General features: G+C 40.0%; 4 protein-coding genes across 10 annotated transcripts in view; 2 read left to right on the top strand and 2 right to left on the bottom strand.

Moving 5' to 3' along the window:
- Nucleotides 1-2,333: 2,333 nt before the first annotated feature.
- LOC148408953 (lipocalin-like) lies at nt 2,334-4,473 on the top strand. The gene is made up of 6 exons (XM_088440452.1): nt 2,334-2,502; nt 2,587-2,726; nt 2,808-2,881; nt 3,991-4,104; nt 4,184-4,285; nt 4,361-4,473. The coding sequence occupies exons 1-6, from the start codon at nt 2,410-2,412 to the stop codon at nt 4,378-4,380; spliced, it is 543 nt and encodes a 180-aa protein (XP_088296578.1). The 5' UTR covers nt 2,334-2,409; the 3' UTR covers nt 4,381-4,473.
- LOC148408952 (zinc finger Y-chromosomal protein) lies at nt 4,469-12,136 on the bottom strand. 7 transcript variants are annotated; one of them, XM_088440444.1, is made up of 8 exons: nt 11,797-12,136; nt 9,964-10,060; nt 9,630-9,723; nt 9,409-9,555; nt 9,112-9,261; nt 8,890-9,012; nt 8,410-8,553; nt 4,469-8,260 (listed from the first exon to the last, which is right to left on the bottom strand). In XM_088440444.1, the coding sequence occupies exons 3-8, from the start codon at nt 9,721-9,723 to the stop codon at nt 6,948-6,950; spliced, it is 1,971 nt and encodes a 656-aa protein (XP_088296570.1). In that variant the 5' UTR covers nt 9,964-10,060; nt 11,797-12,136; the 3' UTR covers nt 4,469-6,947. The 7 variants fall into 7 exon arrangements, with proteins under 7 accessions (XP_088296570.1, XP_088296571.1, XP_088296572.1 ...); XM_088440445.1 differs by having other exon boundaries at nt 11,843-12,136; XM_088440446.1 differs by having other exon boundaries at nt 9,409-9,537; nt 11,797-12,135.
- map7d2a (MAP7 domain containing 2a) overlaps nt 12,003-17,838 on the top strand; it is a 35,775-nt gene continuing 29,939 nt past the window's right edge. The window contains exons 1-2 of the mRNA XM_088440440.1: nt 12,003-12,170; nt 15,913-16,059. The gene's annotated coding sequence lies outside the window, so the exon portion shown is untranslated. The remainder of the gene's footprint in view (nt 12,171-15,912; nt 16,060-17,838) is intronic.
- Nucleotides 15,044-17,692, bottom strand: sat1a.1 (spermidine/spermine N1-acetyltransferase 1a, duplicate 1). The gene is made up of 6 exons (XM_088440453.1): nt 16,751-17,692; nt 16,627-16,678; nt 16,458-16,541; nt 16,291-16,392; nt 16,159-16,199; nt 15,044-16,056 (listed from the first exon to the last, which is right to left on the bottom strand). The coding sequence occupies exons 1-6, from the start codon at nt 16,814-16,816 to the stop codon at nt 15,889-15,891; spliced, it is 513 nt and encodes a 170-aa protein (XP_088296579.1). The 5' UTR covers nt 16,817-17,692; the 3' UTR covers nt 15,044-15,888.

The raw sequence follows: 17,838 nt of genomic DNA, 5'->3' as shown, positions 1-17,838 counted from the left end.
AGGTGTATGTAATATTTTTGACTGGGGAGTATAGGCTCCAAATTTATCACCTCACTCAAACTTTGCAAGATGCAGTAAGAAAAAAAATACGCGAATTGGTTTGGATTATTATACTGTATATTAAATACAGAGAGACTGATAATAATAAGGCTTCTTGTAAATGAATTATAGTCAATCAGCCTATAGAAGGCAGTGTTGCATAGCGATCCAAAGACGTCACTGTTTTCATGCTCGCGATTTTAATTTGTTTTTATCCGGTAAACTGTACAATGTTACAGCACTTCCCATTTAAGCCTCTACCGGAATATTTTAGGACATAACCAGGACTTTACATGAGCCCACATAATACTTTCACTTGTTACAGTTTTCTTTCACTTTGTAATTACTATTTTAGTAATTTGGGTATCCCAAATTGAAAAAAAAAAAAGGTAAAAATGGAACAAGGGGAGCAGGACTCTTATTTTTCCCCATTTAAAGCTTGATTTTAGAAGTCCAGTTTTTGATGAGACCTGATGTCCAACATCAAAAAACACATTTTGTACCTTTGGCTGAGTGTGGTTCCATCAATGAGCAAATTTCCATCAAACTCGGCCTTTATGGCATTTCCAGGCATTAAGCCTCCATAAGAAATTCCAAGTTAGTTTTATGAACTCACTCACACTAAAGAAACTGAATTTGAATCTACTGTTCTTGTCAAAAACACTGCGAAACGTGACATTACATAATGACATTTTCCCTCAAGGCTAATGGTTTTCTTGTTTGAACTTGCAAGGTATGTAAAGATTCAATGCAAAGAGCTTCCTGTAATGGGAAAAGTGCTTATGCCCTATGTTGCTTTATCATAGTACAGCACATACAGTATAGGATATACTTCGAATCACTCAACTAGCTATGATAGCTTAAATGAAATAAAATTTCTTGGTGGTGATGCAAAATTAAGCCGGAACACAGAGAATGTCCAAAAAAAAATATCTAAAGCTTTAGTATCCTTTTTCCAACAAAAGAGCTTCTTAACAAAAAGTTTCTACACACATTATATAGTTTGCTAATACTGCCATACCTGACTTTCTGTATGGCAATATGGGGTCAAACATGTAAAACAAACACTCAGTCTGTCTACAAGCTCCAGGAAAGCGCTAGACAAATTATCAATCGCTCATAAAATGCACCAACCAACCAACCATTCATGTATTAAATGAAATACTCTCCAAAACTATGACTTACTTTAATCAAAAACCCACAACTAACGTATAAAGAATACAATAAGCAACTTTGTAATTAACATGTCTGCCTTACAATTTAGGAACCTGAGTTCAAATATAGCTGGCACCGGCCTACCTGTTTGGAGTTTGCATGTGATCCCCAAGCCCGTGTAAGTCCTCATCGGGCACTCCGGCTTCTTCCCACATTCGAAAAACATGCAAGTCAGGTGAATAGTACAGACTAAATTTTCCTTAAGTTTGATTGGGTTGTTTGTCCATGTGACCTGCAATTGGCTGGCAGCCAGTTCTGGGTTTCCCCCACCAACTGCCCAAAGACTGCTCGGATAGGCAGCAGCAGGCCTGCGACCCCGTGAAAATGTTTGGATGGATGTATATGATGATATATACATTTATTCTTACATCTGGCAGACTGGTTAGCACGTTACTCACGCGTATTTGATTCTGGCCATCCTGTGTAATTTGTATGTTCTCCCTGGGCTGCTATCTTGCATGTTATCCACGTTTCTTTCACTGGCACACCTGAATCAAAAGACCAGGATCGCACTCAGGCTTCTGCTGAGCTGGCTGATGGGCTGATCATTTGAATCAGGTCTGTCGGGAAAATAGAAGCCTCGAAAACACGCAGGATACTTGCCATCATTTTTTTCGCTTGCTCTTTCATTATGTTCTCACCGTTTTGGGCAGAAATTTTGCAGGGTGTTGATATACTCTAATGAAAGTGTGATATCAATATAAATGACATGGCAAAAGCATTGGCAGAGTAGCACATGAAAATACAGTTGGTGAGCCAGTCCAGCACACGGCAGTCTGTTTCCAAATGTACCGAGTTGTTTGTGTTATAACTGCTGACAGCTGAATTTAATTCTATGCTCCCTGCCGTGGAATACGCCAGAGTGGGAGCGACTGTTTTGTCCTCCTTTTTTAGTATAACTAAGGGGATTATGAAAAAAAACAGTGGTACCTATTTGTGGAACTCGTGTTACTCTCAAGCACATTTTGCTGAATTCTATCTGTGATAGGGTTAAAAGTGTGGCTGCGTGAACATGTTTGGACTCACCCCAGCACATGGGCGAGTGTGCTTGCAGGGGAGAGAAAGTGAACCCTCCACTATATAAAGCAACGTCAGGCAGGCAGAGCATTACAAGTAAACGTTCTCCTCTTCATCATTCCCCAGTTTCCAGCCGATATGGTCTTACTGGCGACAGTTTTGGCGGCCGTGCTGGCCTCCATCAGGACGTCTGCAGAAGTCATTCCCCCAGCTGACTTCAATGTTCAAGAGGTAGGTTGTTTCCACCTGGTGAAAAGAAAATGTGGTGTCATTTTTGCTTGTAAACAATAGGATGTCTTGAAAATGTGTCCACAGATGGCAGGAAAATGGTACCTGATTGGTTTCGCATCAAACGGCCAGTGGTTCGTCCAGCACCGTGACAGCATGAAAATGGGCACAGCCATGCTCAACCCAACTGCAGACGGTGACCTGGATATTTCATATGCAAGCCTGAAGTGAGAAAGACCAATAGATAGGGATTTTTCAAGTGGGAAAGGCTGACACTACTGAGCATACCGTATGCTGTTTCTGTGCAGAGCTGATGGATCATGTTGGAGAATGAACAACCTGGCCAAGAAGAGTGATATGCCTGGAAAATTCACATACACAAGTGAGTGTACGCTCAAAAGACCACAGTATATGAACAGATAGGAAAATATTTTTAATACCTGTGCAGTGTTTTGACCGTTTTTGGGTCATTTTCTTCCACGTCATTCTCACAGTATTTTAGATAAGGGATGACAACTAAGTGGTTGTGCCTTGTTGAACTTTGACATCTTGTCACCATCTGGGTGAAATTCTTGCTTCCTAGTGTCTTCTTTCAATGATTTTCCTTGGATGTAAAACGCCTTGAATGTAAGATCAAATGATTGGATAAAAAATACCGCACAAGGTTTAATTACAGACCAGGAGCAACTAATATATTGGAGCAACCTCTCAGTGCCTTAAGTGGAAAAAAAAGTGCCGGTACGGCCTTATTCTATTGGGTTGTGGATAGCAGCAAAGGGAAAAAAAGAAATAATCATTAAATAAATACGTTTTTGCTTGATTTTGAAACATTCCAGTGCAGTTGGATGCGCCTCACGGCTCGTGCGCATCGCGTAATGTCAACATTCCCGCTAGCGGCTGGCCGCCTACACCGGACGGAGATTTGTTGCTGTAGAGTGAACTTTAGACAGTTAACAGCATACTTGCGTTTTATGTTTTTTTTTTTAAATTACTTTCCCATTTTGGGGTGGGGTACCCGTACAACTGAGGAAGTCGTATGAGTATAAAAAGCGCATGAGAAACATGTAACAAAGATTTAATATCATCCCGGTAGATCGTAAAAAGTCTTGGAACGTTGAAGGTAAGGATAAAAATACTGTACTATACTGTAAAGTACTTCCTTTGCCATAACTGAAAATACCGCTTCTCTCAAAAATACTTATTTGTCGCCGTCTAGTGGCAAACTGGAAACTGGGGCCCGAGGAAAATACACACTGTAAATGTACAATATTGATAATAATCGTGAAATAGCGGCAAAACAAGGGCAGAAAAATTGTAATCAAAAAAAGATATCACCTATAGAAGGGAAGAATTGGACTGAATTTCACATGAATTATATTGAATCTCAGTTATGGCTGATTACATGGTCCCATATTGCATTAAAATAACCAGTCAGCATACACAATTCTTTCCCATCCAAGTGGTACTACCATCCTGAGATGTCTCCACCAGGTTGGGGCAATGAGAATGACATGCGCGTGGTGGAAGTCAAGTATGACCAGTACGCCTTGATTCATACCGTCAAGACAGAGGGAGATCCTCCAACCGTCGTAAACAAGCTATATGGTAATGGCCTTGATTTGAAAGTAAGTGTCAGATCTGCATTGGTCAACAGTTGTACAGACTAACACGATGGGTTGAACAGGCCGAGGAGTGGATCTCAGCACAGATTTGCTGGAGAAGTTCAGGCAGTTCTCCCTGGAAACCGGAATCCTGCCTGAAAACATTGCATTCCTTCCCAGAAACGGTAACATGAAGACACATGCTGAAGATGTTAAAATTTGTGACAACATATTGAATATCAATGTTTTGGCTCATTCAGGTGAGTGCACAGCTGCCTAACTTGGTGCCAGCTTCAACTTAACCCAACAACGCTGCCAAGACAAGCAGAAAGTTTAAAAATGTGTGCTAATAAAAAAAGTTAAAAAGCTGCAATACTGTTTTTTATTCACTTTTTTTTAACAAATACGACATACATCCAGAATGACACAGCCCACTTTCGTTTACATCTACACGCTTTATACAGATTTGTATACAAAACAATAATTTACGTCCCATAGAAGTCTAGTGACACATAACTATACAACAACATGTAAATGAAATAAATATAAAAACAAACCACAGGGTGGGGGGGGGGGAAAGTGTAAAAAAAAGTACACCACAAGCACCTGTCTTCTGAAGTTGCTTCCAAAAACATTTACATTATTTCCCTTCTGGTAAGAGCAATATGTTTTGGTGGTCATGGTAGTGGGGGCAAGTTATAAATGTCAAGGTTGCAGCACCACCGATTCCTTGATGCAGAGAACAAGTAGGCTATTTCTGCAATGTAACGTGGCATTTGCTGTGAATGTATGGGGGATTTTTCTCCCCGGTCTATGGAAAAACACTGTCTGATGATTATTACCTACTGATTTGGCCAACTGAGGTGGGGTGCATGAACTGGCTGCAACTTCCACGTCCAAGAATGAATCTCAGAATAGTTGTTTGTTCCTCGTCTGTGCGCTATACATAAAGAGCTTTGTGTATTTGTCACATAATACAAACGCACTACGCTCCAGCATCAGGAAACATCAAACGCTTGAAGTCAGTAATTGGCACAATGCATTTACCTCGAGCCAGGTGTCAAATGCTTGGGCATAACATGTTCCTAATCCACACGGCTCTGTTTAAGTAGGCCGGGGCTATGGGACACACGTAAAGACTCGATTCTGGCAAATTGAAATGAGGACCGCGGCGGATTGCTGATTGCAAAACGGAAGTTGATCAAAAACAGCCATTTGTACTATTCGCCATGCAGCCTTCCCCCTTTCCCTGGCATGGAACATGCAGTACAAAGTGCAAGTCTACCGAGCATTGGTGTTATGTACATTTGTATGGGCTGTAAAACAAGTCCAGTGAACCCCCGCTACGTTGCAGTGAAAACTCATGCCTCTGCTATATTCTGCAATTTAAGCCATGGTTTAACGGTTTTTATACAGGCAAGTCTGAGAATTGTTGTGTTGCTGCGCCATGTGATTATGCTAGCCCATCGAAGGTATTTCAAACTCCCTTCTGGCATTGAGATAGTGGGAATGAGGCTTAATTTACTTTGTTTAAAAACACGTCATTTTCAACTTTCTCTTGATCCATCCATTTTACAATTAACTCCAGCTAGGAGTGACAAACCAGTTTGAAACAAGCAGGTCTTGCCTTGTTTGCAAAATCATTCAAATGAGGGTTTTCTTTTCCTCAAAATGATCCTATGTGATAATTTTGCATTTCTCGACTGTAAGCGAGAACATGCGTTTTGGAACACTTTGAAAAGTGTTTGGAAAAATTTAAAAGTGAGCTGAGTCAAATTAAAATCAGCCGCAATGTAGAAGAATCCATTTTTCAAATAAAAAACACTGCGATTTTAGGTGGAAAAAAGGTGTATTTGGGCCAATGGGCAGTTTTTTTTTTTTTAATATCACTGGTGTGACAATATGGTCAATTTCATATGGATTTACCCTGCCTACTTCCCAAAGACAGCTGGGATAGGCACCAGCACCTTCATGAAGATAAGCGCTCAAGATGATGGATGGATTATTCCAATAGACGCCTGTGATATACTGCAATTGCAATATTAAAGAAAATTAACATCCCTATTGGATTTTTTTTTTTAAAATCATTCAGCCCTAATTTGAATTAGTACAAATGATGCACGTAAATGGAGAAAGGTAAAACATTCTTTTTCTTTTACAAGGTATGCAACAAATTTGGACTTTTTGCAACAAACAGTGGTATGAAAAAGTTTGGGCACCCCGATTATTTAAGCTTTTCCTATATAAATCATTGGTGGTTCGAATCATCAATTTTAGTAAAATATATCACATAGCAGTGATATTTGAAGAGGGAAATTTAGTTCATAGGATTTAAAGAAAGTGTGCAGTAAATATTTAAACAACAGTTGGAAGGTGCATAAATTTGGGCACTCCAACATAAAAATGACCAATATTTAGTAGAGCCTCCTTTTGCAGCAATAAATGCTAAATGCTTTCTATGGCTTCAAATGAGGGCCTGGACTCTGGATTCTGGCTGAAGGTATTTTCTTCTTTACAAAACATCTCCAGTTCAGTCGGGTTTGATAGTTTCTGAACATGGACTGCACGCTTTAAATCCCACCACAGATTTTCAGGAATATTCAGGTCTGGGGACTGAAAAGGCCATTCCAGAACATTATCTTCGAAATGATATATTTTAGTGAAATTGCTGATCCGCACCACCCATGATTTATGAATGAAAATCTTGAAAATGATCATGGGTGCTCAACCCACTGTAACTGCGACAAACGGTGGTTCACTGTAAACAAGAGAACAGGCTAAGTGCAGCAGATGCTCCACATTGTTCCACGAGCGGCGCAAGAGCTGAAGGTTTGACGGGCCGTCCTATCACTCGGCGTGGACCACGTCTTTGTGGTGGCGCAGGATATGCTGGTTCTTCTCCGATGGTCGCCGGAAGCCTTTCGAACAGATCTCGCAGCGGTGCGGGTAGTCTTTCGTGTGGATCGAAATCACGTGGCGCTTGAAGCCCGAGGCGTCGCCCGTGCTGTAGTTGCAGTACTGGCACTGGTAAATCCGACGCTCTTTTTGTCCTTTGCCGATAACCACAGTCACGCTGCTCGCTAGGCTGGCGGCGCTCACCCGAGCGGGCGGGCCGGAGCCAGCGGCGGCAGCGCTCGGCGCCGACTTTTTGGGGGACGCGGCGGGCGAGTGCGTCTCTGTCCTCTTGGCCTCGCTCGTTTCGGGGGAGGCCTGCTGCTGCTCCTTGGTGTGGACAGAGAGGATATGGCGACTGAGGACAAAAGGGTCAGCGTTTTTGAAGCTGCAGTGTCGGCACTGGTGGAGTTTCTTGGTGCGGTGGGCCGCCGAGTGCTTCTTGAGTTCAGACGGCCGGTGGAAGCCTTTGCCGCAAACGGCGCATTTGTGCGGGTAGTCCTTGGTGTGCACGGATATGATATGACGTTTCAGGTCACTGGAATTGGAACTTTTGTGGTCACAGTGGGCACAATGGTGGGTTTTATTCTCCTCGTGCGTCAGTCCGTGCTGGTTTAACTCCTCCTCCTCGGCAAACGTTTGGAAACAGCGTTCGCACTTGTAGGGCATCTCCTTGCTATGCTTTGTCTTGATGTGAGTCTTGAGGTTGGACGAGTCGGCCGACTTGTAGTCGCAGTACATGCAGGAGTAGGGCTTCTCGCCCGTATGCGTGCGCATGTGCTTCTTCAACTCGGAGGGGTGACGAAAACCTTTGCCGCATTCCACACAGATGTGCGGGAAGCTTTTGCTGTGAACGGCCAACAAGTGTCGGTTGAGCAGTCCTTGCTCAGCAGTTTCATACTCACAGAACTTGCACTTGTGCGTCTTGGCGGGGGCCGGCGGAGGGGCCTGCTGACTCTTGGTCTCCCGGTGGTGGTGTTGTAGTCTGTGGGTGAACAGCGCCGCCTGCTGATGGAACTCCTTGCCGCACGTTTCGCACTCAAAGGGGGCCTTGCTGCTCAGGGCGTGCACCTCCATGTGGTTGTGGAGGCTGGCCTTCTTGTTGGTGGTGAAGTCACAGTCTGTGCACTGGTACTTTTTACGGGTCAGAACCTCCTGGTGATGATTCTTGGTGTGCCGCTTCAGGAAGCCGCGCGATTTGAACTTTTTGCCACAAAGCATACAGGGATACACCGTCAGGGGTTGACCATAGGGACCGATGATGATGGCTAGGACGGAGAAATAAGAACATCATCATAGATTTGGGATTCTGTACTCCACCAGGACTGCCCCTTTTCTCCATTTCTTTTTGTGCAAATCAAATTCCAGTCTCTCATGACATGCTCAAAGAGTGACCACCTGCCTAGGTGCATTGTACCTGTTTGAACCTGTCGCGGTTCGGATCGCCGCTTGGTCTTGTTGCGCTGTCGCCCCATTTCATCAACACAGTCCGATTCGTCAATGTGCAGGAGTGCGCTCGCTGCTCCGTTACGGTTTTCACAGCTCTCACTGTCCTCCACACCTGTGACGACAAAATAATTATTTTCAACAAGATTACATCAGAACAATCCACCTGTCATGTGGTTTTGAACTTACAGTATGATTTTGTGATTTATAAAAACTGAGAAACACCGAGAAGCCCATTTTAGCATTTTTAAATAGGGGCTGGGCAAGACATCAGATAAATTTGAAAAACCCGTGCTTCTCACATTATACAAACAGAACCTCATGGCATACCACCACACTAAAGTGTTACATAAACCAAACAGTTGACTCAAATAATGATGTAATGGCAACTGACTAACCAAGATTGAAATGTGGTGTAATGTTCACAGTGCAGTTGCTCCAGCCCACTCACCATGGTTTTCTTGGTGATGAGAATCACCGACAGACATGTAAACCATCTTCTCTTGAAGTGTTTGCCCTGAATCGGTCAGTGCCACATTCTCCATGTCTCCATCACTGACGTCGACTGATTCTCCTGGAGGACATGAAAACATGCGTAAAGACTCTTCTGAACAGGCACATTTTGGAAAATACAGCTTAGTTTAAATGATCCAGTTTTTATATATGCTCTTACCCATGTCTTCCTCGCCAGAGTCAGCTTTGAAGATGTACACCTTTATCACCTCCTGTCCATCCTCATCCTTCTCCACTTCCTGGTCCTCCACTGCTCCCTCCATAGTTACCTCTGTCCCATCGTCAGACACCATTTTGCCAGCTTCATCCACTAGTGAGGTTGAGAAAGAGAACTATCCTAAAATGTACCCCCATACTTTCCATAATTGAGAGGCATTGTGAAACCTTTTGTCTTAATTGTCACATTTGGATTAACACATACTGTAGGCGGAATTAATATAACATAGAACTGACTTACAGGATATCATCAGATAGTCGCCACAGCTATCCTGGTCATCGTCCTGCTGCTCGGGGTCCAGGCCGTCTTCGGGGATGTCACCCATGGCAACGCCTTCCTCCTCACCGTCCAAGGCCATCACGCAGGTTTCTACAGCGACATCTTCATCTTCATCGCAGTGCACATACTCAGATACCACATCCTCAACAGCATCCTGGATGACTAGCTCGTCTGGGGCAAACCTGTGCACCGCCATGCCTTCACCCTCGCCCTCTGACACCAACACAGTCTCTTGAAGCTCCACAACAAACTCCTGCCCGCCGGCACCACCCTCATCTGGAAGAGGCAGGATTACCCAGTTAGCCAGATAAGCATGCAGAGCGTTGTTTTATTCAAGATTAAGGTCCAGAAGATTGAATGGCTCACTGTCATGCATGCATCAATATAAACTCTTTGTCAAAATTATCTGGCTAAACTAAGAATCCTGCTTCTTCAAATAAACCCCGTACCCTCTACTGTATACCGTCAACATTTTGTCTGGTATATAAAAGCATTCATACAAGCATGGCTCATTACCCGATCCGTGTAATATTATTTTAGGCTCTTCAGACGGTATTGAAAGCCCGGTGACCTCCTCATCCATTGTCCTTGCACCGCATTTGTTACTGGGGAGCTGAAAATAAAAGAAAAAGAAATTTAGGATTTCACGCTATGGATAATAGCAATTGTGTTTAACCCTTATTTTGTCCAATCCTTTGATCTTGACATCAAAAGCATCTGACATCAAGCAGAAAGCAATGAACAAATATACAAGGTACAGGTCGCTGAAATTTCAAACAGATGGCAACACCATGTTCTATTTCAAAATCGCACTAGCGTGCCAAACCTTGGCTGAGATAATGCAAGAATTATGTGGAAGAAAACAACCCCAAAATGGTCAAAATACTGCACAATGGTTAAAATAAAATGTTGGGCTGTATATCAATTAAGAAACCCCTTTTGCCAACACATGAAATAAAATTAAACTAGCATTTTGACTATGAGAATGAAAGTATAATCATTGACCAGTACCCAGAATTCGAAAATTATTAGAACTTTTGAAAAAATGGAAAGACTAAAAACACTGTGGATCTGCTTGCTGTACACTTATGTGTGTATGCATATGAAGGCAACTTCAATCTCCGAAAACAGGGAAGATTAATTCATATCTAAAAAATAAAATATGCAAACAACACTATTTCATACGCTATGCCTTTTTATGCTATTGTTGAATGATTTTCCTTTGAACGTCTGATCACTTGTACACATAAACATAAGGTCTCTAGGATTTACTATGATAAACTTTGCTGTAGAATAGAATAGAAAAGAATAGAATAGAATAGAATGACTATTTTCTTTGTACAGCAGGTAGACAAAGTCAAGTAGGGAGCGCTTCTAGTAATGAACAATATGTTATGTATAAAAAAAGAAACACCACTATTTAAGAACTCATGTTCACATCAGAGATGCAGCGTAATGACATGACTTCACATTCATCACACTCGATTTCACTTCGATTTCTTTAGCCGTTCGTCCAGCTGTACCAATTACAAGGGAGCTTAGCACCACCTTCCTGTGGTACTGTACATCTTCAACGCTCACCCTCGCGCACACCGAGGGGGATGCAGAGCGGTAAAGAATGATGAAGGATGCTGTGGGACCATCCCCCCCAAAATCGAGGCCAAAAGGACCGCTACGATAATGATGCTGGACAACAATGGGCCGTTAATTGGCGACAAAATGTACACCGTCAGCCACACCGAATCAGGCAAAAGGAAGTCTAAACGCGAATGAATAAATAACCACTGGAGAAGAACCGCTTTAAATACAGGAAGCCCACTCTAAATACAAATATAAACTACGGGATAAATGAGAAAATAATGTGGAAACGAGAGACGGTGCACATGAGCAGCTTTTGGAGGAGGGGAACAAAACGCACACCTTTGCCCCAGACCGTCACGCCAGCATCCGCCATTTTGTTAGCTTCATGTACAAACGACAGTGCTAATCTAACTCACTTACGTAGAATAAGCAAATCAAAGAAGAGCACATTGCAACCGTTGCCAACGAGGTTTGTCGCGCTTATAAGGCGTTGAGGCAAAACACGAGTGGCGTAAGTCATCGCCTTGGAAATAAGCGCGCTCCATTTTCCGGGCTAGGTAGTTAGCACGCTAGCTAACAAGATAGGCCCAAATTCCCCATTACGAATTGTGGCCTTTCTTCGGGCCTCGGCCTACGAAAGAAAAGGCCACACCGCTTCTTTTTGCGGCCTCTCGGTGAGAATGAATGAATACATGAAAATGTCTCATGCATGCGAAATAAATAAGGATAACAATGGAAAATACACAAGACACACGAGCATATGCACACCTGCCATTGCAAACGGCCGCCTCACGAGCAACAAGGAGCCCCGTACCAGATGCAGCAGGGATGGCCTCCGTCCGCTCCTCGGCTTTCCAGGGCCGCTTGGTTCCCCCCCACCACCACCACCCCAGGCTCGGGCTAGATTCAATCGGGAATTCGGTGTTATTTGGGCGGGCCGCAGACGAGCGGAGGAGGAGGGGTCGGGGGATGAATCTGGAGCTCCACTCAAAGCGAAGCAACCAGGGAGGGCGTCTGGAGCCTGATCTTGTCAGGCTACTAGCCCCCCGCTCCTCCAAGCTCCGAGGCCGCCGTCAGCACGACACGTCACAGCCCGACAGCGGCAGGAAAATGCGGAAGGGTTTGTGGTGGAAAGCACGCGGGTAGGTAGCAGACCAAACAGGCCATAAAGCCGAGACGATTTTGACTTGTGGCTCTTATTTTAGTTTACCAACACCGCTGGTGGAGATGACACTTGAAATTGCTTTTTGCACATTTACCCATACGAGTAGGAGGCGCAAGCAAGTAGCAGGTCAATAAAAAGTAAACTGTGGTGCCATTTGGAACAGTAGAGCGATTACAACAGAAAAATAAATAAATAAAACCCTTCAATTATTTCAATTATATTGGTGTGGATAAGTGGTTGTCCGTTATTATCACCTGAAAACAATCACTTTAACATTGTTACTCTAGTTGTACATTACAAAATTGGTTTTCAAACTTTTTACATTAAGTACTACTCTAAAAATAAAATGAGGACAATTGTTTTATACTGTACAGCTGTGTAGTAGATAGGGATGGCCAAACAAAGCTTCTTGAAGTAATGCGGCTTTTGCAGTTGTTTGGTTTGCACATGATTCAAAGATTCGTGTTGCTTCATTTGCTCTATGGCGCCACCGCGTGACCCAGAAGCCAAAGAAGTCTACAGTGTTGAGAATTCAATGGCTATTTGTTTAAGAAAATGACACAAATGTTCTTGTAAGTATATGAATTGCACCAACTGTTCACAAAAACAAGTCGTCAGTCCATGAGCAGATGTGCTAAGTTGCACAACAAATTTACCCAATTAGCCTGTAAACAAAGGAGTTTTTTTTTAACCTTTGTGCAGTATTTTGACCATTTTGAGATCATTTTCTTCCAACATCATTCTCAATATTTTAGCCAAAGAATAGCATACTTCTGATAAGGTTATAAGTGGTCATTCCTAGTTCAACTTTGGCATGATGTCACCATCTGTGTGAAATTACACTTACCACCTCTTGTAATGATTAAAAAAAAGATGTCATAGTGTTATATTAACTCGATAGTACTGTATTACTAATATGCCCCCAACATAGCAGTTATTGCTAATGGCTTGTTTCTGGTGCTAATGTTATTATAGTATTGATATGTCTGCCATTTTGTTTCTTTGAAGTAAGTGTCCTTTTGTGTCTATCATGACACACTTTAATAGGATGCTTTAAGAAATATACTCATGATTTGACTAACTCATTCAAACTAAAGTTTGGAAATTCAAAGAAAGGGAGTACACTTACCTGAATAGTTTTTTAACTTCATAACTTTGTACTTTTTAGTAATTTTAGGGCTACATTTTATATTCATTTGAATCATAGAAGTAACAGTACTCTTGCTGTACTTGAGTACAATTATGGCTACTCTACTCATAGATAGATAGATAGATAGATAGATAGATAGATAGATAGATAGATAGATAGATAGATAGATAGATAGATAGATAGATAGATAGATAGATAGATAGATAGATAGATAGATAGATAGATAGATAGATAGATAGATAGATAGATAGATAGATAGATAGATAGATAGATAGATAGATAGATAGATAGATAGATAGATAGATAGATAGATAGATAGATAGATAGATAGATAGATAGATAGATAGATAGATAGATAGATAGATAGATAGATAGATAGATAGATAGATAGATAGATAGATAGATAGATAGATAGATAGATAGATAGATAGATAGATAGATAGATAGATAGATAGATAGATAGATAGATAGATAGATAGATAGATAGATAGATAGATAGATAGATAGATAGATAGATAGATAGATAGATAGATAGATAGATAGATAGATAGATAGATAGATAGATAGATAGATAGATAGATAGATAGATAGATAGATAGATAGATAGATAGATAGATAGATAGATAGATAGATAGATAGATAGATAGATAGATAGATAGATAGATAGATAGATAGATAGATAGATAGATAGATAGATAGATAGATAGATAGATAGATAGATAGATAGATAGATAGATAGATAGATAGATAGATAGATAGATAGATAGATAGATAGATAGATAGATAGATAGATAGATAGATAGATAGATAGATAGATAGATAGATAGATAGATAGATAGATAGATAGATAGATAGATAGATAGATAGATAGATAGATAGATAGATAGATAGATAGATAGATAGATAGATAGATAGATAGATAGATAGATAGATAGATAGATAGATAGATAGATAGATAGATAGATAGATAGATAGATAGATAGATAGATAGATAGATAGATAGATAGATAGATAGATAGATAGATAGATAGATAGATAGATAGATAGATAGATAGATAGATAGATAGATAGATAGATAGATAGATAGATAGATAGATAGATAGATAGATAGATAGATAGATAGATAGATAGATAGATAGATAGATAGATAGATAGATAGATAGATAGATAGATAGATAGATAGATAGATAGATAGATAGATAGATAGATAGATAGATAGATAGATAGATAGATAGATAGATAGATAGATAGATAGATAGATAGATAGATAGATAGATAGATAGATAGATAGATAGATAGATAGATAGATAGATAGATAGATAGATAGATAGATAGATAGATAGATAGATAGATAGATAGATAGATAGATAGATAGATAGATAGATAGATAGATAGATAGATAGATAGATAGATAGATAGATAGATAGATAGATAGATAGATAGATAGATAGATAGATAGATAGATAGATAGATAGATAGATAGATAGATAGATAGATAGATAGATAGATAGATAGATAGATAGATAGATAGATAGATAGATAGATAGATAGATAGATAGATAGATAGATAGATAGATAGATAGATAGATAGATAGATAGATAGATAGATAGATAGATAGATAGATAGATAGATAGATAGATAGATAGATAGATAGATAGATAGATAGATAGATAGATAGATAGATAGATAGATAGATAGATAGATAGATAGATAGATACTTTATTCATCCCCGTAGGGAAATTCACATTTCCAGCAGTATCCTCAAGTCGAGATATAAAATATGAGAAATAAAATACACAAAGATACACATAAGTCCAGTACAGAAGTATACTTAAGGTGCTTGTTAACAGTGTAAACAGAATAGTGTGAATCGTTGGAGTCTAGTGCAAGTATAATTAATCTCTATGCTAAACGGCATTAATATTGAAAGACACTTTAACATTCTGTAGTTTGAACATAAAAATGCACTTAAATATGGTAAAATAAACTGTAGGCTAGTGAATTCTTTCATATACAGCTAGAGAGAGCCCACATGCCACCAGTGGTAAACAATTTTCAGAAATTACGCAACTTTTTTATGGCACTTTCACAACAACTGCAGCTGTAACCAAGCACTTTGCACAACGCTTAACACAAACACATTAAGCAATAATATAATCATAACAAAGCATTCATCCATTTTCCTAGCCACTTCTTTTATCCATCCCTACATACACTTTGTTCTATAAAGCAGTTATGAATGGGAAAAATTCACTCTCGACATGTCTTGGATTGGGTAAAAAAAAAAAAAAATCATTGAAATAAAGTCTCGGTCCCACCTAAATTTATTCACACGTTTATTAAACCATTCTGATTCATTACAGAGAAGATACAATTGCATATATTTTTTTAACACTTTCCAAAAACAGTTTTTTTTTAACCTACTTCAATTATTTTGGTCTTCAAAGATAACAGGCTTGCCGTAGAAGAATTATAGCTAATATACAGTACAAGTACTTATCAATGTTGCATGTAGAAAACAGAAGTGGATTAACTATAAACATTTTATTTTCTGGTCATTTTCAACAGCTCCTTCTTGTCGATGGCAAACAGGCGCCAACCTTCCTGGGAGGAAAGGTCAGCTGCCCCCCTTCTCTTGTAGAATTCAATCGACTTTGTGTTGTTTTCTGCCACTATGAAGTGCATGCTGCTGCATCGAGTCCTCACAGCCGTCTGGTAAGAGGTACACATGACAGGAAGACAAATAATAATAATAATACACGCACACTATATATAGACAATAATGAAGGAAGTTAAGAGCAGCTTTCGTTTTACCTCACTCAAGACTTTCAGAATCTCTGAGCCTATGCCAAACCCTAGGCAAGGATTGAAATGATGATTACAATGATTAATGAACAGACAGCATACGCTTAAAGGTTACGCAACATTTTCGAAGAAAACTCATACCTCGAAACTCTGGCATGACGAAGAAGTCCTCCAAGTACAGAAGCTTTCCAATCCAAGGGTCGTATGTGAAGTAGTACATGGCGAAGGCGATTACAATGTGCCCTAGCAAATAAAATAAATATTATTATTTCACAGCCAATCTCATTCAATTATTTTTTTGTTTCTACCTTCTGATGTCTTTTTTTCTTCTGGTACCTCAGCAACCAAGCAGTGGTAGAACGGATGCTCTCCAAAGCCATCTTCAAGTAGCTCTACAATGAGATTTATGATTTGTTTTTGTCATTTGCGTGACTTTATTAAGATTAGTCACAACACACACTCAGAATAAACAATGACCTTTCTCGGTCAGTATGACCTGCTCCTCCATCTCTTCAAATTTTGCAAGTTCCTACAGGGCAAAAAGAATAAAGTGTCATGTTTAGCTGGCAGAATTCTCAGAAGTGTGTTGCAATTGGCTTACCTTTATGAGTCGCAAGATATCACACACATCGTTTGGTTGGGCCGTCCGTAATATAAAATTGGCCATTTTCTTTTTTTCCCCTTTTTGCCTTTGCTCACTATCCCTCTGAATGTGAAAAAAAGCAAAATTTGTTTCTTCATCCGCTCCTCAGGAGTTGACCCCCCCGATGAATTAGTACAAGCAGCATAGACTGAATGCTTTGAGGCTGTGCTTGCTTCACATGCTCTTCACTATATGTAGGCCTTGGGAGTGGAAAAAAACAACATTCCATTTATGGGAAAACGCTTGTTACTTCCTGTCGTAGATGGGCCTTATCTTTGGTGTGATGACTACTCGGCACCATAAATTTTCTTCAAGGTAAACATTAATCAGACCTCGAAAATTTCTGCTCAATTTAACTATTTAAAGGACACACCACATATACATCACAAAAGTTAAAAGAGTTAATGTTTCACCTTAAAGTTTTGATGCATGCTATACTGTTCAACCAGCAAGAAATACTCTGTTGGCTTTCAGTTTTTTTTCAGACTGCATGGCCTACATGGCTGAGAATTTGCAGTGATAATAAACCATAAATGTTAACACCGCTAAGATAACCGCTGGTATTAAAAATATACTTGGGTTTGAAAGTGACTGAAGAGGATTTTCAAATAGTGATTAAAAAAAAAAAAGTCATTTCATAATTTCAACTCTTAATGTGACTACTTAGCCTGTACTTTTCAAAAGGTTTAGTAAGAAATATAAACAACTGAGGTAATGAATTGTGATAAGAACATGCCTTCAGAAATTGGGATTAAAAAAAAAAAAAGAAAAATCCCAATATCATGACATACGAACAGGGGTATGTAGAATTTCTATATTCAACATTAACCATTAACAAAGATTTTTTTGTCTCTAGTTGATATCTAGAAAATGACATGCTATGCCTGTGCTTTCATTTCCACCTCACGAGAATGTTTGAATTTTTGCTCAGGCGCGACTCCTATGTCGTGTTTGTAGGTTTCTGTGGGTTTCCTGTAGTTACTTTGCCTTGCTCTGATAATAAAAAAGAAACATACTGTACTCGTCAAACTGTAAAGACTGGATGA

Source organism: Hippichthys cyanospilos, chromosome 18, assembly GCF_059441005.1.
Source record: "Hippichthys cyanospilos isolate Australia breed blue-spotted pipefish chromosome 18, RoL_Hcya_1.0, whole genome shotgun sequence".
Classification (NCBI taxonomy): Eukaryota; Metazoa; Chordata; class Actinopteri; order Syngnathiformes; family Syngnathidae; genus Hippichthys; species Hippichthys cyanospilos.
Note: the sequence above shows the minus strand (reverse complement) of the source record. Positions and strands in the feature narration are given on the sequence as shown.